The sequence below is a fragment of the Gymnodraco acuticeps genome, unplaced genomic scaffold (genome assembly GCF_902827175.1).
Source record: "Gymnodraco acuticeps unplaced genomic scaffold, fGymAcu1.1, whole genome shotgun sequence".
NCBI classification, from domain to species: domain Eukaryota; kingdom Metazoa; phylum Chordata; class Actinopteri; order Perciformes; family Bathydraconidae; genus Gymnodraco; species Gymnodraco acuticeps.
The window spans coordinates 1,804,414-1,824,894 of NW_022989755.1; the positions used below are offsets into that span (position 1 = coordinate 1,804,414).

General features: G+C 41.7%; 2 protein-coding genes across 2 annotated transcripts; both read left to right on the plus strand.

Moving 5' to 3' along the window:
* The first annotated feature begins 2,602 nt into the window (after window positions 1–2,602).
* Window positions 2,603–4,994, plus strand: slc18a3b (solute carrier family 18 member 3b). Its single transcript, XM_034214527.1, has one exon. The coding sequence runs from the start codon at window positions 3,152–3,154 to the stop codon at window positions 4,718–4,720; it is 1,569 nt and encodes a 522-aa protein (XP_034070418.1). The 5' UTR covers window positions 2,603–3,151; the 3' UTR covers window positions 4,721–4,994.
* A 1,156-nt stretch (window positions 4,995–6,150) lies between these two features.
* LOC117544716 (choline O-acetyltransferase-like) lies at window positions 6,151–16,531 on the plus strand. The gene is made up of 15 exons (XM_034214055.1): window positions 6,151–6,288; window positions 6,879–6,992; window positions 7,816–8,007; window positions 8,696–8,814; window positions 10,175–10,228; window positions 10,888–11,068; window positions 11,854–12,031; window positions 12,118–12,287; window positions 12,363–12,463; window positions 12,562–12,690; window positions 12,771–12,893; window positions 12,982–13,123; window positions 13,348–13,410; window positions 13,489–13,626; window positions 13,986–16,531. The coding sequence occupies exons 2-15, from the start codon at window positions 6,948–6,950 to the stop codon at window positions 14,250–14,252; spliced, it is 1,902 nt and encodes a 633-aa protein (XP_034069946.1). The 5' UTR covers window positions 6,151–6,288; window positions 6,879–6,947; the 3' UTR covers window positions 14,253–16,531.
* The last annotated feature ends 3,950 nt before the right edge of the window (window positions 16,532–20,481 follow it).

A 20,481-nucleotide genomic window follows, 5' to 3' on the forward strand; every position in this document is an offset into this window, starting at 1 on the left:
CCTCTCCTAAAGAAACCTACTCTCAACACGTCTGATGTTATAAACTACAGGCCTGTCTCTCTCCTCCCGTTCCTGTCTAAATCACTTGAACGCGCTGTCTTTAAACAACTCTCCTGTTATCTCCATCAGAACAACCTTCTGGATCCGCACCAGTCTGGTTTCAAGGCAGGTCACTCCACAGAAACTGCTCTCATTGCTGTCACGGAGAAACTGCACACTGCCAAAACTGCATTCCTCTCCTCTGTCATCATCCTGTTGGACCTGTCTGCTGCATTCGACACGGTGAATCATCAGATCCTCCTTCGCACTCTCCAAAAACTTGGAGTTTCAGGCTCTGCACTTTCCCTCCTCACCTCATATCTGAAAGACCGTACCTACAGGGTGACTTGGAGAGGGTCTGAGTCCGACCCTTGTCAATTAACTACAGGGGTCCCTCAGGGCTCTGTTCTTGGTCCCCTCCTCTTCTCCGTGTACACAAACTCGCTCGGATCAGTCATTAGCCCGCATGGTTTTTCATACCACTGCTATTCTGACGACACCCAATTAATTCTGTCCTTTCCCCGCTCAGAGACCCAGGTCGTTGCACGCATCTCTGCTTGTCTAGCTGACATCTCTCAGTGGATGTCTGCTCACCACCTCAAGCTCAACCTTGACAAGACTGAGCTGCTCTTCCTTCCGGGAAAAGATTGTCCCACTCTTGACCTAACAATCAACATCGGCACCTCAGTTGTTTCCCTGACTCAGACTGCAAGGAATCTGGGTGTGACCCTAGATAACAATCTGTCCTTCACTGCAAACATAGCTGCCACAACCCGTTGCTGCAGATACACGCTTTACAACATCAGGAAGATACGTCCCCAGCTGACACAGAAAGCGACGCAGGTTCTGGTCCAGGCTCTCGTCATCTCACGCCTAGACTACTGCAACTCCCTCCTGGCTGGTCTACCTGCATGTGCCATCCGACCTCTGCAGCTCATCCAGAATGCAGCGGCTCGTCTGGTCTTCAACCTTCCTAAATTCTCCCACACCACGCCGCTCCTCCGCTCCCTTCACTGGCATCCGGTAACTGCTAGAATCCACTTCAAGACACTGGTACTTGCTTACCATGCTGCAAATGGATCTGGCCCTTCGTACATCCAGGACATGGTTAAACCGTACACCCCAGCGCGTGCACTACGCTCTGCATCAGCCAAACGACTCGCTGCGCCCTCGCTGCGAAGGGGACCCAAGTTCCCATCGGCAAAAACACGTGGGTTTGCTATCCTGGCACCAAGATGGTGGAATGAGCTCCCCATTGACATCAGGACAGCAGATAGCTTGCACATCTTCCGGCGCAGACTGAAAACTCATCTCTTTCGACTCCACTTCGAGCAATAGAATTATTAACAAAGCACTTATATACTAATAAAGGACTGGCTTACCTAAAGCCAGTTGAGTAGCACTTGAAATGTTTGGCTCTATGAAACCTGATGTACTTATATGATTCTGTTTTCTTCAAGGTTGTGTCTTCCTGGTCGAATGTACTTATTGTAAGTCGCTTTGGATAAAAGCGTCAGCTAAATGCAATGTAATGTAAAAAATAAAAACATCAGATTTAAGTGATAACCAAAGTGATAGAGTGATAACAAATGGCTGTAATATCATAGATTTTAAAGCTATTTTACCTTTATGGGCAACATCACTGATAAGAAGAGTTTTTAACGGGATGGTTTTACCGGTGGTTTTACCGGTGTTGCATTTTTTATTTCTACCACAAGATGTCACTCGTGTCCTGTATAACATCTAAAAAGGTCCCTATACATCCCCGTACAGTGGCAAGATGTCCTCATTGTTAGTAAGAGCTGCCTGCAATGGTCTTTTACATTAATATATGGTTTTGTGGTTGTTGTTTTTTCCTTATATGTTACAGTTGTTACTGTTAATTCAAGTAATACTCTGTGTCTGTGGTGACAGGAGCTGTCCAAAGCCTCGTGGTGCTGAAATTTCTTCAGCTCCTGCAGCAGCGGCTCGTTTATGAGTTCAAGTGTGGTATACACATTTAAAAAATACCGCTAATATAGTAAGCTTCCAACGTTTTCTTTTCAGCAACAATTAAGTCAACTGACATTTAATGAAATTTGATTCATGAGTGTTTATATTTGTTTTTTATTTATGTTTGTACTGTTTTAAATCTCCTTTGGGATTTAAATATATTAAATGTACCCATTGTGGGTGTGTGCCTGAATACTAGAAACGTGTTATCTCGAGATTAACATTGTATAGATTTTGGTTTGATAGAAAGCTTGATTGATCGTTGTGAATCTGTGTTTTGTTGAAATATACATACATAAACTTGCCTTGATAAAGATGTATCACTACATCTATACCTGCGTGAGCGTGTATGTCTAAACATGTAGAATTATAGAAAATCATTAAAGAATAACGCCAAAGTGGAGAGTCACAAACTGGAAAATAAGAAGAATAAAGCCTCTTTTTCTTCGACGCTCTTGAAGAGGTTCGTGAGATGCTCACTGGCTCTTATTGGTTGAAGTGATTGCTGCCATGGTTGGAAATTAACATAAAGGAGGCGAGTGGCGAAGGGATCCACTTGGGGGCAAGCTGGTGATGCGTCACAGCTCTTGGTGAAAAGAGGAGACAAAAAAGGGGACAAAAATAGCCCCGAACCTGCGGGTTAATGTGCACCAATGGCCAAGAAGTCACTCGTGGTCTCAGAGCAGAGCGCAAAAGTGCCACAGGTGATAGGAGGGATGGACACGGAGATGAGAGTTTGCGCGTCCTATGTGTTGCAAATAAGTAACGAAAAATCGCTTGAAACAAACTTTGCCATGTAAGATTGGCGACCGAAACCTCTGCACGGTGCAGAAAGTCTGCGATTTCACCACGTCACTTCTCGGGAGATCATGAAACAACATCGAATGTTTCTGAGGCGAGGACACGTTGAGGAAGCTGAAGAAAGCCATCTTCACCGATGAGGCAGCCAAGTTCCCCTTCGCCTCTCCCTTTACGCACAGGCGAGGTGAGGACGGAGAGCATCACACCAATGTAGAGGAAACACCAATGAGTCATCCGAGGTGTTGAAAGATCGACAGCAGACGGGAGAAGCACAACAATTACAATTTGTAATTGAAAATCGTTTTTTTAAAAGCACATCATGGATGGAGAAGGAGGATCATCCGGGCTGGTGAAATCAGCCGCAGTAAAACTGTCCAAGATGGGTGAAAAGACCAAGCAACTAGGCACCGCGATGAAGGATCCCCACCAACAGAGACGGATCATATTAGTGATTGTTTGCGTGGCTCTCCTGCTGGACAATATGCTTTACATGGTAATCGTGCCAATTATCCCAGACTATCTTGCTGAGCTGGAGAGTGAGCAGGCAGAGCACGTCCACGTAGTGATACACCCCAACTCCTCATACAACAGCACAGCTCTAGACAAAATCAACAAGAACAATCTAGATATCCAGATAGGAGTACTTTTCGCATCCAAAGCCATCCTGCAGCTCTTAGTTAACCCGCTGTCGGGAACTTTCATAGACCGCGTTGGATATGACATTCCACTTTTAATCGGACTCTCTGTTATGTTCGTGTCCACCTGCATATTTGCAATCGCGGAAAACTACGCAACTCTCTTTGTGGCCAGAAGTTTGCAGGGTCTGGGGTCTGCCTTCGCGGACACCTCTGGATTCGCGATGATAGCTGACAAATACACGGAGGAGTCGGAGAGGAGCACGGCACTGGGCATCGCTCTGGCATTTATCTCTTTCGGGAGTCTGGTGGCGCCTCCATTCGGGGGCGTCCTGTACGAGTTTGCGGGCAAGAAAGTGCCCTTCATCGTGCTCGCCTGCATTTGCCTGGCGGACGGCTTAATGCTGCTGACCGTGATCAAGCCGTTCTCCAACAGGACTAGAGAGAACATGCCAGTCGGTACCCCAATATACAAACTCATGGTTGACCCGTACATTGTTGTGGTGGCCGGGGCGCTCACAGTGTGTAACATCCCCCTGGCCTTTCTAGAGCCCACCATAGCCAACTGGATGGAGACCAACATGCACTCCACTCAGTGGGAAATGGGGCTCGCCTGGCTCCCAGCCTTCTTCCCCCATGTCCTCGGTGTTTACATTACGGTTAAATTAGCAGCAAAGCATCCACATTTGCAGTGGTTTTACGGAGCTTTAGGTATGGTTATCATAGGAGCGAGCTCCTGCACAGTCCCTGCATGTAAAACTTTCGGCCAGCTCATGCTGCCGTTGTGCGGGATTTGTTTTGGCATTGCACTGGTAGACACTGCTCTGCTGCCGACTCTTGCGTTTTTGGTTGACGTTCGTCATACTTCAGTGTACGGTAGTGTTTACGCTATAGCAGATATTTCCTATTCTGTTGCTTATGCTATGGGTCCTATAGTGGCCGGCCAGATAGTGCACAATTTCGGGTTTGTACAACTTAATCTGGGTATGGGCCTCGTCAATGTGCTTTACGCACCAGCCCTGCTGCTGCTGCGCAACGTGTGCCAAATGAAACCGTCCTACTCAGAGAGAGATAACCTGTTAGAGGAGGCTCCGCAGGGGCTGTACGATACTATCAAGATGGAGGAGAGGAGAGCTAAAAAGAAGGGCTACAGCGCGGCAGGGAATTCCATGTCAGTAGATGAAAATGGGTTTGACCCGTTTAGAGCACAGCGGTCTTTGTCAGAAGAGTCGTCCGGTCCGGAGTACACTTAGCCCGGCCACACTCTCACCGCCCCCTTAACATTCCCCTGGAGATATTTGGAAAGGTTAAAGTAAAGTACATTTTTATTTAAGTACCGATGTGCAATATAAACACCTAATCACCCAAATCATGATGGTGTGACCCGCTTTCCAGAGTTTCTTTTTTGACTGTGATTTCATTGTGTCGAACAAGTCTATGTGGCGTTTGTCATGGACGTATATCTGGAGTTTTGTGAGAGATCTATCAGCTACTGTTGAATTTGTGTGTATTGTAAAAAGATATAAATAGATAAATGTGCGTACAAGATTATATGGGACCAACTATAAACAGCACATTTCCCCCTTACACAAAATAGCCTATATTTTTAGTCTCTGAAAAAACTTTTTTTACTTGCACATCAAAGGCCTGATTTTCCTCTTTGTTTGTTACAAAAAAAATCGTCCGTTTCAATTTTGTAACATGTGGGCCTGTTTGTTGTTTCTTTTTAATTCAATGTTTTCTGTTGTTTGAAATTAAATGTAATAAATGGATTTTGTACATATGTGGATATATGCACAATGTAAATGTTTGCAACATACGTGGACCTCTACAAAGTGTGTGTGCGTTCGTGTGTGCGCGCGCGTGTACGTATGAAACATTTTGTCAAGACGTAGCCAATGAAGTCAGTCTCCTTCAGATGAAAAAGTATGTATTCATTTATCAATTGTCGTTTTAATAAATCTCTGTTTGAATCTGTGTGACGCTGCTGATTTCATTTTTATTTCAAGCTTCAAACGAATCAAAACAAACTGACTGTTGGACCTATTTTGTTAAATCACGAATTTGGTTTATTACATATTTTAAGAAGCATTAAGGTTTAAAGACAAGTCACATGTGTATGTCATTGTGTATGAAAAACGACAAATATTAATGTGATGAATAAAAAAATTATGATTTTAACTTTGAAATCAGACTTTTGATTATACACCTCTTTCACAGTGCACAACCAACGCACATAAAGTGCAGATAAATCCACAATATGAAAACAAAATAAAACACAAATCAACGGACCCAAGTGCGCAGCAGTTAATAAAATTAGGCTCAAGCTGCAAAGCAGATTTATTTTCCGCACAAGTGCAACATGTATTGTCTGAAATCAGTCACAAACTCTGCAGAAAGTGCAAGTCTTGAATCTGAACCTTAAAAGCCCCAACATTCTCATCTCTGCCAACCCGCAGGACCCTTGAATGTCAAACCAAAAAATGGCCACCACTTCATTCTTCTATGCTAAATGTATTATCGGGTGTGGGCAAGGGAGGGGGGGGGGGGGGGGGGCGAGCTGTCAGATAATATGTTCCGCGAATAGATTTTGATGGGAGGAGTTTCTTGCCCCAAGGGGGTAGGTGGATGCAAACACCTTCAGCATCTTTTCCGAGGCGCGCTTTTATGTGGAGCCACAGCCGCATGGCGAGACGAGGGGACGGGGGAGAAGTCCAGCGCCTGAACGGAGCTCACTAATATGGGATTTCACAGCGTGGAGGTGGGAGGCGAAGTAAACTTCCACACACTTCTCTGACATCGTCAGTGGTGCACCGATCAGGTAAAGCCACTTTTCTTCTCTTTTGTGTGTGTGGTTATTTGAAACTTGTTGTGAGCTTCTTTGGCGCACTGAGACTAAGAATATACATCTTAACAATTCATTTCATCTACTTCAAAGTTCTCTTTTCTGTGAATACGAAACGTTTTTCATTTCTTATTATTATTATAAACGTTTTTCTAACAAACAAATTGCATCCAAGGACAAATCATTATCAAAAATCGTTCCAAATGTTTTAGTTTTAGAACTTTTGTTTAAATCAAAATGCCATTACAAAGTCAAACGTCTCTGAAAATAAGCACGTGCACGATTTATTGGCTGAATTATTATTCGTTTTATGATAAATAAAGCTTTTGAGACAAACAGGGATGAAATGAGTTTTTAAGAGGCGTATCTCTTTGCAGTGGTGAACGATGAGGCGCAGCAGGGATTCAAGGACATGCGGCAAATTGCGTTAGGTTACAAAATGAAGAAGAATGGAAGCCCGCTGGTTCACTTTCAGTAGTCCCATTGCTCAGTAGGCTTCATTGTATTTACTGCATTTTTAAACTTGTCTGCTTTCTTTCTCAAATGTCTTTACATGCTTCGTGCAGGGAGGACTGACCTCAGATCGTCTCTACAGGCTCTCCATCACTTCCCCTTGACTGGACAGGAACGCAAAGATGCCAATCATGGAGAAAGAGACGGGGAGAACAACAGTCAGCCAAGTATGAAAACATGTCATTGTCTCTATAGTCAAAGTGTTTTTCTTTACATCAGCACCCACTCCTTATCTTTACTATACCTTTTAACACGGAGCGCTGTTGCTGTCCATGGTATTGAAGCGGGCAAAGTAATAGGCCTGATTTTCAGCACCAAGTACAGCGGCAGCAGCATTTACTCTAACCTACCGCTAGGGGCGAAATGACAGCATGCCTTTTACCTTTCAGGGGTATAAAGCCTTATTCCAATGATATAGCAACTGACAGTGGCACATTGTATCATAATGCAGTTAGCATTCTGTGGTTTGGTTGGCTCTACATTTGTTTTTCAATGTTTCTTTCCAAGGTAAAACTTGATGTGACTTGCTCAAAATAAATGAATAAAAATAAAACTACACAATCCCTGATCCCTGGAATCCAAAACTAGACCATGTATTTTAAATCCCAACGAATTGGTCAATATTAACATATTGGGCTTCTTCGGTATCATTATGCTAATGATCAAACATCAGACAGAAAATATAATCAATTTCCCATCCATATAATCCCTGTGGGGATTGCCCACAGTATTAAATCGCTTTGGATAAAAGCGTCTAACAAGTGTTTCAAGTCCCAAGGGCTGTCTAATGTTTTTTTTAAATAGGCCTCAAAGCATTAAGGATGAATTATCAACTCAGTGTCTAATAATATAACATAAAGAAAATATGTGTTGGAATTCCCCCTTTAGCTAGGAACCCGCGGTGAATCAAGAGGACATCAAAATGCTGCTGCAGTTCTTTCATTACTTGTTACGAGTATTTACACCAAGCTGTTTTTGATATGACCTCAGGTGTTACCTAAGGTCCCTTTGCCCCCGCTGAAACAAACACTCGACACTTACCTGAAGTGTGTTCAACACCTGGTGAAGGAGGAGCAGTTCAAGAAAACAAAGGCTATCACGGAGAAGTTTGGGGCTCCCGGAGGTGTCGGAGAGGTTCTCCAGAAGAAGCTTTTAGAACGGAGGGACACGACAACAAACTGGGTAACACTGCTACTCTTCGCTGTATGTGCATCAACTGGAAAAACACGGAAAATAAAAACCTTCTCTGTCCTTCCCCGGTATCAATAAAGATTTGTTTTGGCTTTATTCGTGTAAAAGAACAATTGGATGCATTTCTCCTTTCTAGTTAATCACACTCTCATTTGCAAAACTCAATACAGTTATTGAAAAACCTTTCCCCTAATGATTTTCTTCAGTCAATAATCTTTCTGTTTCATGCATTATCATTATAATCCAATGTATTTACAAAACATAATTTGTCATTCGCATTAAGCATTGATTCTGCCTTGTTGTTATAATATGGCATCCCACTCTGCTTCGGCTCTATAAAGTATGAAAATAAAAACCTCAAATTCTTCTATACTAATAAATAACCCATTCATAAAAAAGTGGAAGAAAGTGAAACCTCTGAGGATGAAGATTTATTGGAGCCTTTGTAGCTTCAATCTCTCCACCTGCAGTCAGTCCACAACTCATCCTGCTCATCCATCTCGCCCCCCACCCCCTCTCACACATACTCTCTCCCACTCTTATTTACACCTGGCAGTGGCACACTGTAATGGGTTTTCACTCTATTGCCCATACGTCTCAACTCTGAAAGTAATAACTGGAGTCCAAAAAGTTGAACAAAGCCGCATCTCTCAAAAGGTGTCCCTGTGTTTTCATCTAGGTCTATGACTACTGGCTGGAGGACATGTACCTGAACAACAGGCTGGCCCTGCCGGTCAACTCCAGCCCCGTCATGGTGTTTCCCAAGCAGACGTTCAGAGATCAGAAAGACGCCCTCAGGTAAGTGCTCGACTCGTGGGTCTGTTATTGTAGAAAGGTTGCATGTGATGTACATTTGTACTGTATCCACTCTCCTTCCTTGTCCTTGAAAGAAAGAAGCAGACAATGTGAAAAATATGCATCTGAATTAGGACATTTACATTTTTCAGAAAATATCTGAGGCATGTAAACTTCAAGAAAAGCCGCCAATAGAACAAAATACAATTGATCAATTCATCTCACTCTCTTTAAGAAAATACCATAAGTAACATTTCGCACCACCAAGCACACGGTTGTCTTCAATCTGCTTCTTTTCTCCAACCAACCATCCACATCCCACAGATTCTTAGTTCATTTTCACAAAAGACAAAAGACATTTCTCATTGTTCAGATGCTGCAACCTAAATAATGTTTTTCCGTATAATTTACAAACAATTGACTGATTATCAAAAAGCTGCAGAATCATTTCCAGTCAATCAGCCTACAGCTCTGTGGGAAACCCTCTTTTCACTTTCTCCTAACTGTTCAGTCATTTTGGGAAAAGAGGACAACTCTAATTGAATAAAAAGTACACAAGTGGACCAAGTTCCACCAAAGAAAATACTTCCTATCACATAATAACTCCCAGAATGCTCTGCAACATCACCAATTGTTGATTGCAGAAGTTCTCAAAAGGTACTAGAAGTGACAACACACGACAATGCCATAGGGAGCAATAGAAAGTGCACAGTATATCACTCAGGTGTGCAGCCACTGACAGGGTTTATGTTTCTCAGCAGACTCAGATAAAGATCTGAAACACAGACATGAAGAAAATCACTGGCATCATCTCTTGGCCAAATCTCTGCCCATTATTAAATGAGCCATGCTGCACCGAACATTACTCCAGTCCACCCAGCGCTGTAACTCAACATCAGCTTTTGTCAGCTCATGTCGTACTAACTGAATACTTCCAGAGCATCCCGAGCTGGTAATGCACTGACACAGCCACTTATTAGATTGGGAGTGACAGGGCCAAGCTCTCCACAGAGACTGCTAGTCAGCCTCATTTAGGGGTGTGGTACACCGCGGCCGCCTCCTTTGTATTGATCTGGCTTTGAACGTAATAACACCAAGACAAATGACACACAACATGAGACCTGACAGGGCTCTGTGTTTCCCTATTCGCCTGCACCGCCCACTCACACGTACAGACTAACTCTGCGTCTCTCTCACAAACACAGATAAACGCACACAGCCCGCCCACTGTATCCTACTCATTTACCATAATGAGATTACTGTTAGTCCTGTGAGAGATGAGAGTAGATCTAATTATAAATCCAGCCAGTACACTGTGTATGTTCAGAGTTTCTATACATGTCAAATGTCTCTCTCTTTTAAGATTTGCTGCTCGTCTCGTCAGAGGAGTGTTGGACTACAAGGCTCTCATCGATGCGTACGTATACCTGTAATAGATAACCTGTCTCCCCCTCAGTGTCCACCTGCCTGCCCTACACCTCATCTATGATGAATCAGCAGAGGATGAAAAGAAAATGGAGTATAATAATAAGGGATAAAGTGAGAGTCTAGAGCAGGGGTGTCCAAACTACGGCCCGGGGGCCAAATGCGGCCTGCGGACCATTTGGAATCGGCCCTCACTCAGCAAATTAAAAAAGTATAATGACTTAAGTATAATAAACTTCTGCTTGTCTTATATTGTACTTCTTAAATATATGTGTTTAAATATATTACACAGTATTCATGTGTTAATAGGCCCAATTTTCAAATAAATCCAGTCAATTAAAGTTGAATTTTTTTTCTAACAAATCTAAATTGATAAGAAAAAAGCCCAATCACAAATTCACATAACAACCTTGAAATATACCCTTCATATTTCCTCTTATTCTAAGCAGTCTGAAGCTTCTGTTTTAAGGAATGAGCTGCCAACACAATAAATGAAACCCTCTGGAGAGCTGTGAGCTGTCTTTTTCTTACAGAATACCTCTAGTGAGTGGCCCAGCCCTTCGTATGTTTTTCTGTATGTGGCCCTCGGAGAAAAGAGTTAGGACACCCCTAGTCTAGAGGTCATTTGATGTGTGTAATAATGTCTCTCAGGCGAGCGCTGCCAGTGGATTTTGCTCGAGGGCAGCTAGCTGGGACCCCTCTGTGCATGGAGCAGTACTACCGCATCTTCAACTCCTACCGTTACCCGGGGCTGAAGACAGACACGCTGAAGGTCCAGATGAAGGCAGCCTCCTCGGCGCCGGAGCACATTATCGTGGCTTGCAAGAACCAGGTCAGCACGCCGGCTTCTGAGGAAACCTTTCACACTCCATCACACTTCTAACTGGAGACAGGTTCCTGTGCATTTGAGAGAACATATAAGTACATGTAAGGATCCTTTAATGTTATATTATTATTTCCTCTGTAGCTGTGGGTGAAAGTGGTCAGAAGACACAAGAACCCCAATGAACATGATCAGTATTGAATACAATATTTTTTTATCCAGTAAGAGGCAGTAGGACACTTGTCTTGAAGGAATTTAAAGAGGATGAGCTTGCCCTAATGAAATAAATCCTCAATAGTGATTCCCGTGAATGTATAAAATGCCCGTAGCCAACATGTTTTAGGTCCCCGTTTTCATTACATTTAGCTCGCACTGTGCCTTTAAATTACTGCAGAAAAAGGCACAGTGGGAGCTCCCACCTGGAAATGGTTCTGGGAACTATCAATCTGTGGCACATAAGGGCCCGTCCCTGTGGAGATACAGGCGGTTAACTTAATTACTGTTGATTTAGTCTGCCAGAGCTTCCTTGAGATGCCGGTTTAAGTGATTGCAGTAGAGGAGCCATATTTAAGGCAGCATGGCCATTTTCAGTCCTTACCATAATTACCTAGTTACCCATTTACCTGAGTGGTTCAATATTGTACCACAGTAACAATAAGCTCAGATATACATTTCTCATAGTAGGCAAATCTGAACACAAACACAAATCCACTATTAAAGTTGCCTCATGTGACACAGTACACAATGAAATAATTAAGAAACATATGATTTCTGTTATCCATTTTTCTCACTAGTTTTTCGTGTTGGACGTAGTCGCAAACAGCAAGCAGCTCAACGAGACGGAGATCTTATCCCAACTGGAGAAAATCATGAAAATGTCAGAAAACGCTGAAGAGAGACTCCCTCCATTGGGCGTCCTGACGTCGGACGGGAGAACAGAATGGGCACAAGCCAGAGATGCACTTACGAAAGGTCTGAAACGCATCTTTTTAGGAGGCTTTCATCAACAATAAACTATTTTCAGACAAATAAACAAAGTACTTCTCTCCTACATCCAGATCAAACCAACAGGGACTCTCTGGCTCTGATGGAGAGCTGTATGTGTGTGCTGTGTCTGGATGAGCCCTGTGGTCTGGAGGCTAGAGACACCACCCGGGCCGTGCTGATGCTGCATGGCGGAGGCCGGGAGAAGAATGGAGCGAATCGCTGGTATGACAAGTCAATGCAGGTAGGGCTGCATCAAGACACTTCAATCCTACATGAATGTAGAGTTTGGGCTTTTAGCTAATCCCCCTTCCCTCAGTTTGTTGTAGGAATGGATGGAGTATGTGGAGTGGTGTGCGACCATTCCCCATTTGAGGGAATAGTTATGGTGCAGCTCTCTGAATACCTGATGAAATACATGTAAGTCTGTGAGAAAGATATAACCATACTCTAATTATCATCGTCTCAATAAATGCTGCTGAGACCAACAGTGGATGTGATGTTGTGTTCCTGAACAGAACAGGAAGTCCCTGCAAGATGGCGAGGGCATCCAGCATCAGAGACCCGCCCCCTCCGAAAAGGCTGCTCTGGAAATGTAACCCACACATCCAAGGACTCTTAGCAGCATCTGAAGACAGACTCCAGAGGCAAGACCACGAAACTAAACTTTAAAATGTATTATTTCTATAAACATCATGTCTTATATTTGCTGCACTTTCTCATTCAGGCTGGTGGATAATCTTGACATGGATGTTTTAAACTTCAACGTTTATGGAAAAGACTTGATCAAAAAACTGAAGATGAGCCCGGATGCATTCATACAAGTTGCCTTACAACTTGCATTTTACAAGTAAATTCATCATCTCTATCAATGAATGTGGCCATTAGTTAACCCTTTAAATATACTCATGTTAATGTGATTTTGTCCCGTTGTATAGATGCAATAAAAGGCTGGTGTCCACGTATGAGAGCGCGTCCATTCGGCGATTCCAAGACGGTCGGGTAGATAACATTCGCTCTGCCACCCCCGAGGCTCTGGCCTTCGTGATGTCCATGACAGACGAGAGGGCCACTTTCACCGTGAGTCATTTTTCTCACTTTGACCCCAATTACTGAATAACTCCCACATTACTGTTCATCACGCCTGCTTAGATGAAACAGGTGCGACCAGTGTCCCCGTCCAAACAGATGATGCCCCTGCAGATTTAAACGTGTCAGTGAAAAATTAATTTACTGGCTCTCTTTTTGTACTGTGGAATAATGCCATGCTTTCCCCCCCAATTTGATTTGTACTTCTTTAACAGGATTCAGAAAAAATGAAACGACTAAGGGACGCAATTAATGCCCAGACAAATTATACAATTGCAGTAAGTATTTTTAAACCATTTGCCATTATATTAATTAAATTATTAAAAAATGAAACTAAGAAAACTATTATTTTGTAGGCTATCACAGGACTGGCAATAGACAATCATCTCCTCGGGCTTCTGAGAATCGCAAAGGAGCTCAACATGGAGAAGCCAGAGATCTTCAGTGATGAGACGTATTCGACCAGTAACCAGTTCATCCTTTCTACCAGTCAGGTAACAGGTTTTGTTTTAATTTTAAACAAATAACATGTTCTCCTCCTTGTAATTGTTGCTTCTAATCTATCCTTACTTGATTCTCTTGTGAGCAAAGATAAATGTGATAGGAAACAAGTCGCTGAAACAGAAATAGAGATGTACTTAATTCTTGTTGGATCCTGATTAAGCTTCAAAGAGATCGTTTTTGAAGGTACATCGAGTCCCTCAGCTTTTTCATGACATGACCATGATTACAAGAAAGTGGAGATTAACCACATACTCTTGAAAGTGCACAGTGACTTATCAAGATTCCTTAGATTTACAAATTGTTAGTTGAAAAAACGTTTCTAACCCATTCTGTGTCCTCTTGTCTTCAGGTCACTACCACAGTGGAAATGTTCTGTTGCTACGGCCCGGTGGTGCCCAACGGCTACGGCGCCTGTTATAACCCGCAGTCGGACCACATCATCTTCTGTGTGTCTAGTTTCTGGGAGAACACGGGGACGAGCTCGGCTGTTTTCGTCAAAGCACTGAACGAGAGCCTGCTGGAGATCAGGGACCTGTGCAATAGAAGCAGCGCTGCGGCTATCAGACCGGCTGTTAGCGTCCAGGGAGCTGGCCTGCCTTATAAATCAGGGAAGTAAGCCATTCACAGAGAGCATCTCCCACTCAGAGGCTCCTCTGAACAACCTAAGGCTGCGGTCCATTAGTATTATTGGATAGGGCGGTTCCTAACTGAAGGAAACGACCTGATGTTTCAGGCGTATTCTCTAAATCTCAAGGATATGTGGTTGAATGCTTCCTTTCTTACCCTCTTTAGCATAGGGTAGACTGGACAGGAGATAATGTGGTCCCACAATTCCTGGTGGCAGCAACATTTCAATTGACTGCTCAACCACGTCAATAACATCCGGCATCACCAAATGGTGTTGGAAAATATTTACTTCACACGTCCTTTCCTTTGTCCTTATTATTCTTCATTACTTCTTTCCTTGACCTTATCAAGGTTAAGGAAAAGTGGTTAGGGAAAGACAAAGGAAGATGTTTTTACTTTTCGACCGCAGCCTTAGACCTAGACTAGAGTAGAGTAGTAGAGTGTTTTTTGTTGTCTGTGCAATAGTGTTCCTTTGACAACAAAATGCAAAGCCTTAAACTTATTATATAGTATGTAAAGGGAACTTTTGTTGTTGTTGATGTGTGTAGACATTATAATGATTTCAGGTCCAACTATGGCCCTGTTTGACTCGGCAGACTGACGTTAAGTTAAGCTGCCTTTAGGAAACTCAAGCCATGCACGCTATGTAACACTGATGAAAGGGGCAACTCCTCCATCAGAGAGAATCATTTGAGTGATCCCAATATAAACATATATAACGCATATAGAGTAGGAGTGTAATATATGAGAGGTTTCTGAAAATAAGAGTATATTTAAGTGAATAATAACAATCATGACATCCTGTACATGTGATTCTGTTTCACGTTGTTCTTGCCATTGTAACAAACTGGATCATATATACTTTATATTATACTGGATCCATGTTGTGCTCAAGTTAAGTATTTTTTTATTCTATTGACGACACCACAAAGGTTGCCAAAGATGTTGTGTATACGTGAAGTCTGTCTGATGAGGCACTTTAAGATAATTATATTGATATATATGAATTAATAACTGTAAACATAGAGAACTGGTTAGGAATCATGTGTTAAGAGGGAGAACATTATGTGGTGTTAGTGGCACTTTTGGAGTTTAGATGTATGTGTTCCAAAGCAATAGTTTAAAAGTGTAGCTTTTAATAAACAGTGCTGCTTTGTAAGTCAAATACAGTCCAGTGGTAATAGAGGCAGACCACTGTGTTCGTGTGTATACTGTAGAAGTTCTTTTTATTTGCTCTTAATGGTAGAGTAGGGGATGTATTGATATACTGTAGTGCAATAACACAGTAGCAAGTGCAGTGAGGGTATATGTGCAAATCAACAATTGCTGTAGATGCATGGAGCTTATGTAGTATTAAATGACCTATTTTTGATACTCAGAGATATTGGTGACATTAAAACATGCATGCTGTTAAAATGGTCCATTCAAAGTGTACTGTGACTTGGATTCTTCAAAAAATATATATTGTGTTTCAATCTGGGATCTGTAGCTGTGAAAATGTGAGGATATGTGTTGTCCTGTTGTATTCAGATGACAGTTGTTTGATCTCCAAATAACCAGCCAAACTGAATGTGAACCATCCTATCAAGAAAATACTATATAAGCGACACACGTTGCATGTTTATTCTTTCAAACTAACTGTATTTTTATATGTTCACCTGAAAAGATTAAAGATATAGTAAAATACTGGTGAAAGGTACACAAATGTAAGTAAAATGCCTTAAAATAAAGTGATGCAAACAATTTTCCTGCCAGATATTCTATAAATGTTTCATGTTTTACCTCTGTTGTTCATTTGAACTGTTCTACTTGGTGTTAATGGTGTAACCTGAGTGATATCTGTAAAATAATGTACTATTTGTTATGTGTGCTTCAGTGGGTTCCCCCTTCGTCTTGTTCATAAAGAGTCATATATAATCCCAGAGTAAATCCAGCTGTTATACCCATTGAACCGTGGCATAGTAATAATGTGGCCTGATAAATCCTTGACACATTCATCCATGACAACATTTGTGAATGGTAATTAACGTGTAACACGTCCTTGACAGAGATATCGTAGTGTTTTATGAAGTCATTTAATATTCAATGAATGTTCAGTGGAAACTCATGTGTTTATGAAAAGAAAAGAAAATATTGATTTATTTTTTTAGGCTACAAAAAAATGGTGTTGATAGAAGACATTGCTAATTTGAGTTCTGATAAAACTGTTGTTGAGCAAAATGTGATACTCGATTTAAGAAAATAAAATGAACATCGTGCTATTATGTCTAATAGTGTCAGTGTGTTCTTTTTAAATGGATGCCTTGTGTATCTTATTTCTTAATATATTAAATGTTGTTTCTGGGTGTTTATTTAATTTGTGCCATTCGACGGATACAGGACATACATACAGTTTGGAAATCTACATTGGTTTCCACAACTGATAGACAAATAAAATCCCTCTTGTGTGTTGCTATGCTCTTAATCAGAATAGATATGAACACTTAATTTAGTCACTGTTTCAGAAAAACAGCTTTTACAGTAATTGCAGCAATGTTGGAAACTCACTTCTGACATAAGCTAAGATGGACCTTTATTTATCCCCGTGGGGAAATTCAGGAAGCTAAGGAACTTAAGCTAAGCTAACATGTCTGTGAAGTAAACTCAAACCATGATATTTGGCCTCAAGTACAACTTTAACTGCAGAAACCTCTGGACTTATTTGCATGGGGTTGTCTGTTTGCAGCATGGCCACTTAACTAACACACTCCCAACAGATGGCCTCGTTTTCACTGGCATCTGATGAGGTGTTCGGGGAGAAACCCACATTTAATTCTTTATTGGTTAAATCACTGAACCAGGTTGATCAAGTGCCCGGAAAAAATTAAACATTTAGTCAAGCTCCCGTGAACTGGTACAATTAAACTTGGAATACAAAGCAGTTCAGTGTGTTACAAGTGAAATCCCCAAGTCTACAAAGAAAATGAAGACTTTGAGGGAAAAGTATTGTGATCTTTCAGATATCATTGCAAGAACTGCACCCTCACATAAGCTTTTCTGCACGCAGAAAGTGTAAAACCCAACAAAAAAAAAATCCTTTGGTGTTGTTATTGAAAATTACTTTTTTAAAGTTTTAAGGAAGAAGTCCACAATCCCAAGTGCTTCTCAGTGTTCAATACCGTTCAATACCAAGCATTAGTCTTTACTTTCCAAGATCAGCATGAGCAAGGCCCGACCTATACCTAAACTTCCCTACTTATGAGTATGAGAATAGAACATTATGAGGTATTACTTACCTTGAAATGATTTGTAACCGTAAACCTATTATCTAGCACAAATTCTGATCTAAACATCGACATTGTTTTGCCCCTGTAAATTAAGATACTGGTAAGAAATATGATTCAGGATGTCTAGTTGGAATACGTTTTTTATAAACGTTTAGTGTGTACAACAACTCAGAACAGTGGTTATTAACGCTCACAAACAGGAATTTTGAACTCTGGAAGATTATTACGGTAGCAATTATTGGATTTTCTGTCATGGCGATCGCAAACAGAAACAAACAATCAACTTTTTTGTCCTTGCTGGATTTAGATATTGAAAAGCACTGAGGAAAAGTCTCCTCACAGCTCTAACACCGGCTGTCCAGCAGCGAGGCTATCGACAGAACATTAAGCCGGGTCATCTAAAGCCCGTGCTGGCGGCGACCAGAGCTTTCACTGTGTGAGGAGCAATAAGTGACAAGGCTTGGCGTCGAGATCAATGGTGGAGCCCACCTGGAGATGGATGATGGGAGTACATTACCACTAATAAGAGTCTGTCACGCTGCAGACAGAGACAGAGCCTTACCTGCTGGCTGCTATCGACTGGAGAGGGGAGCAGGGAGGAGCAGGGAGGAGCAGGGGGGAACAGGGGGGAACAGGGGGGAGCAGAGCTGTCCAACCAGAGTCCCTCCACCCTGCTTAGAGGCTGCCAGGGTCCAAGAAAAATGAAAGGCCACTGAGGCTGGATTTCTACCTTACATGAGAACGACAAAGCAGGGTCAGTGTATCTGTAAATCAAGACCCTCACACTTAAACGTCACCTATTGTGCAAAATCCACTTTTTCATGTATTTTATACATCAACATGTGTCCCCTCTGTGTAAAGAGATTCTGAAAGTTTCAGGAAAAAATATGCTCTCACTTTTTTTCCTGATCCAATTATATAAAAACCTGTCTGAAAATGAGCTGATCAGATTTTGGCAATTTTATGATGTCATAACGATTTGTTGGCTTGTGTAACCATTAGCCAATCACCAACCAAGGTAACACCCCACCTTATCACCTAAATCTCCTCCTAGAGCAGGGGTTGGCAACCCGCGGCCCACGGGCCGCATGCGGCCCTTTAAGCCCTCTGCTCTGGCTCCCTTGAGTTTAGACACAAATAAGAAGGAAATCAAATAAAAGTATTTGTAGGACTATTTATATTTTGTTGCATGGTTGAAAATGTTTCGTATCTTGTATTTTGAGGTGATACTGTGACACATAAATAAAAAACAAAACGGTTTTAATTAGGTCAACTAAAATATGCGTCACATCCTGCTACGGTCCCGCGCGAGCGCCTTTTCTTGGAGGCGAATAACCTGACCCCCGGCTCGATGAGCGAACTATGGATAAATCAAAGAAAAGTACCGGAGGAACACAGGATTTAATTCTGTGTGGACAGAGTTATATGCTTTCACAGCAAACGATGCTGGTTTACCGGTATGTTTGATATGTAGAGAGAAGTTGTCAACGGTGGTGCAGCCTTTACGTATCGAGGAACAACAAGGGAGAGGAAGACAGCTGACGATCTTCAGTCATAATTCAATGGGGTATGTAATTTATTTCAGAAAACACTTTTTGTTATATTCCATGGAATGCTCTTAACGTCCCGATAGCAATGAATATATTAAATGCTTTGACAATAAATACATACAAAAATTAATCTCTGGAAGTCGTAGCGCTGTAAAAAGCACGACCAATCATCTGAGCCGGCCCGGCTAAAATAACTGGATGGCCTACCTGCCTGTCAGCCTTCCATCTGTGCACAAACTTATCTCGTGCCCTCATTGGTCATGTGCGCGTTCGTGTGTGTTGGAGGAGGGACTCTGTAAGAAAGTCTGAAGGAAGAGCTTTATATCTATCTACACAGTCTGAGGAAGAGGCATATTTTTTCCGGTTGTGTACTTTCAAATTCTAGCGCACTCGAGCTGGTTTCTGCAGCTATATGTTTTATTTATTTCAAAGTGGGTCCATTTGAATAATATTTGTTTTTCCTTCAAATGTGCAGAGGACTCCCCAAGTGCTGTGTTTAATTTATTTTAAAGTAGGCCTGTGTATTATTTTTAATTCTCCTTATAAGAGTTATTTGTTTCTTATTAGAGGTTAACAGTTTTATATCATGTAATACATAGCCTAATAAATGCAAACAAACTAGTTTTTGTCTGAATTAAAAACTATGAAATATGTTTTGCGGCTCCAGACAAAAAAATGTTTTGGAAAAAGGAGCAAAATGGCTCTTTTGGTCAAAAAGGTTGCAGACCCCTGTCCTAGAGCATCTAAAGTAAAAGAGAGAGAATCCACACTTTTGAAACAGGGCTGAAACAGAGGGGATTATGGGATACTACAAAAATGCATTATCTGTTTGGTATTTTGAGCAAAACACTTCAGAGACATGTTTTGTATATATCTGAGAACTATAACATATTGATAAAAGAAAACAGTATAATAGGGGACCTTTAATATAAATAAACATCCTCCGTAAAAAATATGCCTTGGTAGGTTGAATTACAAAGAGAGCCACATCTGTACAACAAGACATTGAAGGTGATCTTAGCAGGAATAGGTCATAAATTGAGTTAGCAAATATAAATGACTATAGCTTTATTTGAAGTGAACAAGGTGTCAATTAGTAGAAACGCAGCTTCCTGTCCTCACGTCTGACCATGGACATGCTCCGCAACACATCAGCTTAAATCATGTCATGTTGTGTAACCACTCATCACCATATAGTCCTAATGAGCCTCTGTAATTAAACATGTGTCCATGAATGAAAAATAACAGCTACTAGATTACTATCTGACTCCATTCAACAGCCAATTAGTTACACTGATCCTGTCAAATGAATGTGTTCCACAGCACGATTAATTGATTAGTTCGGGAGTCATGAGCAATGATGCAGTCACCTTTGAAAATTAAACTGAGCTTGACATTATCT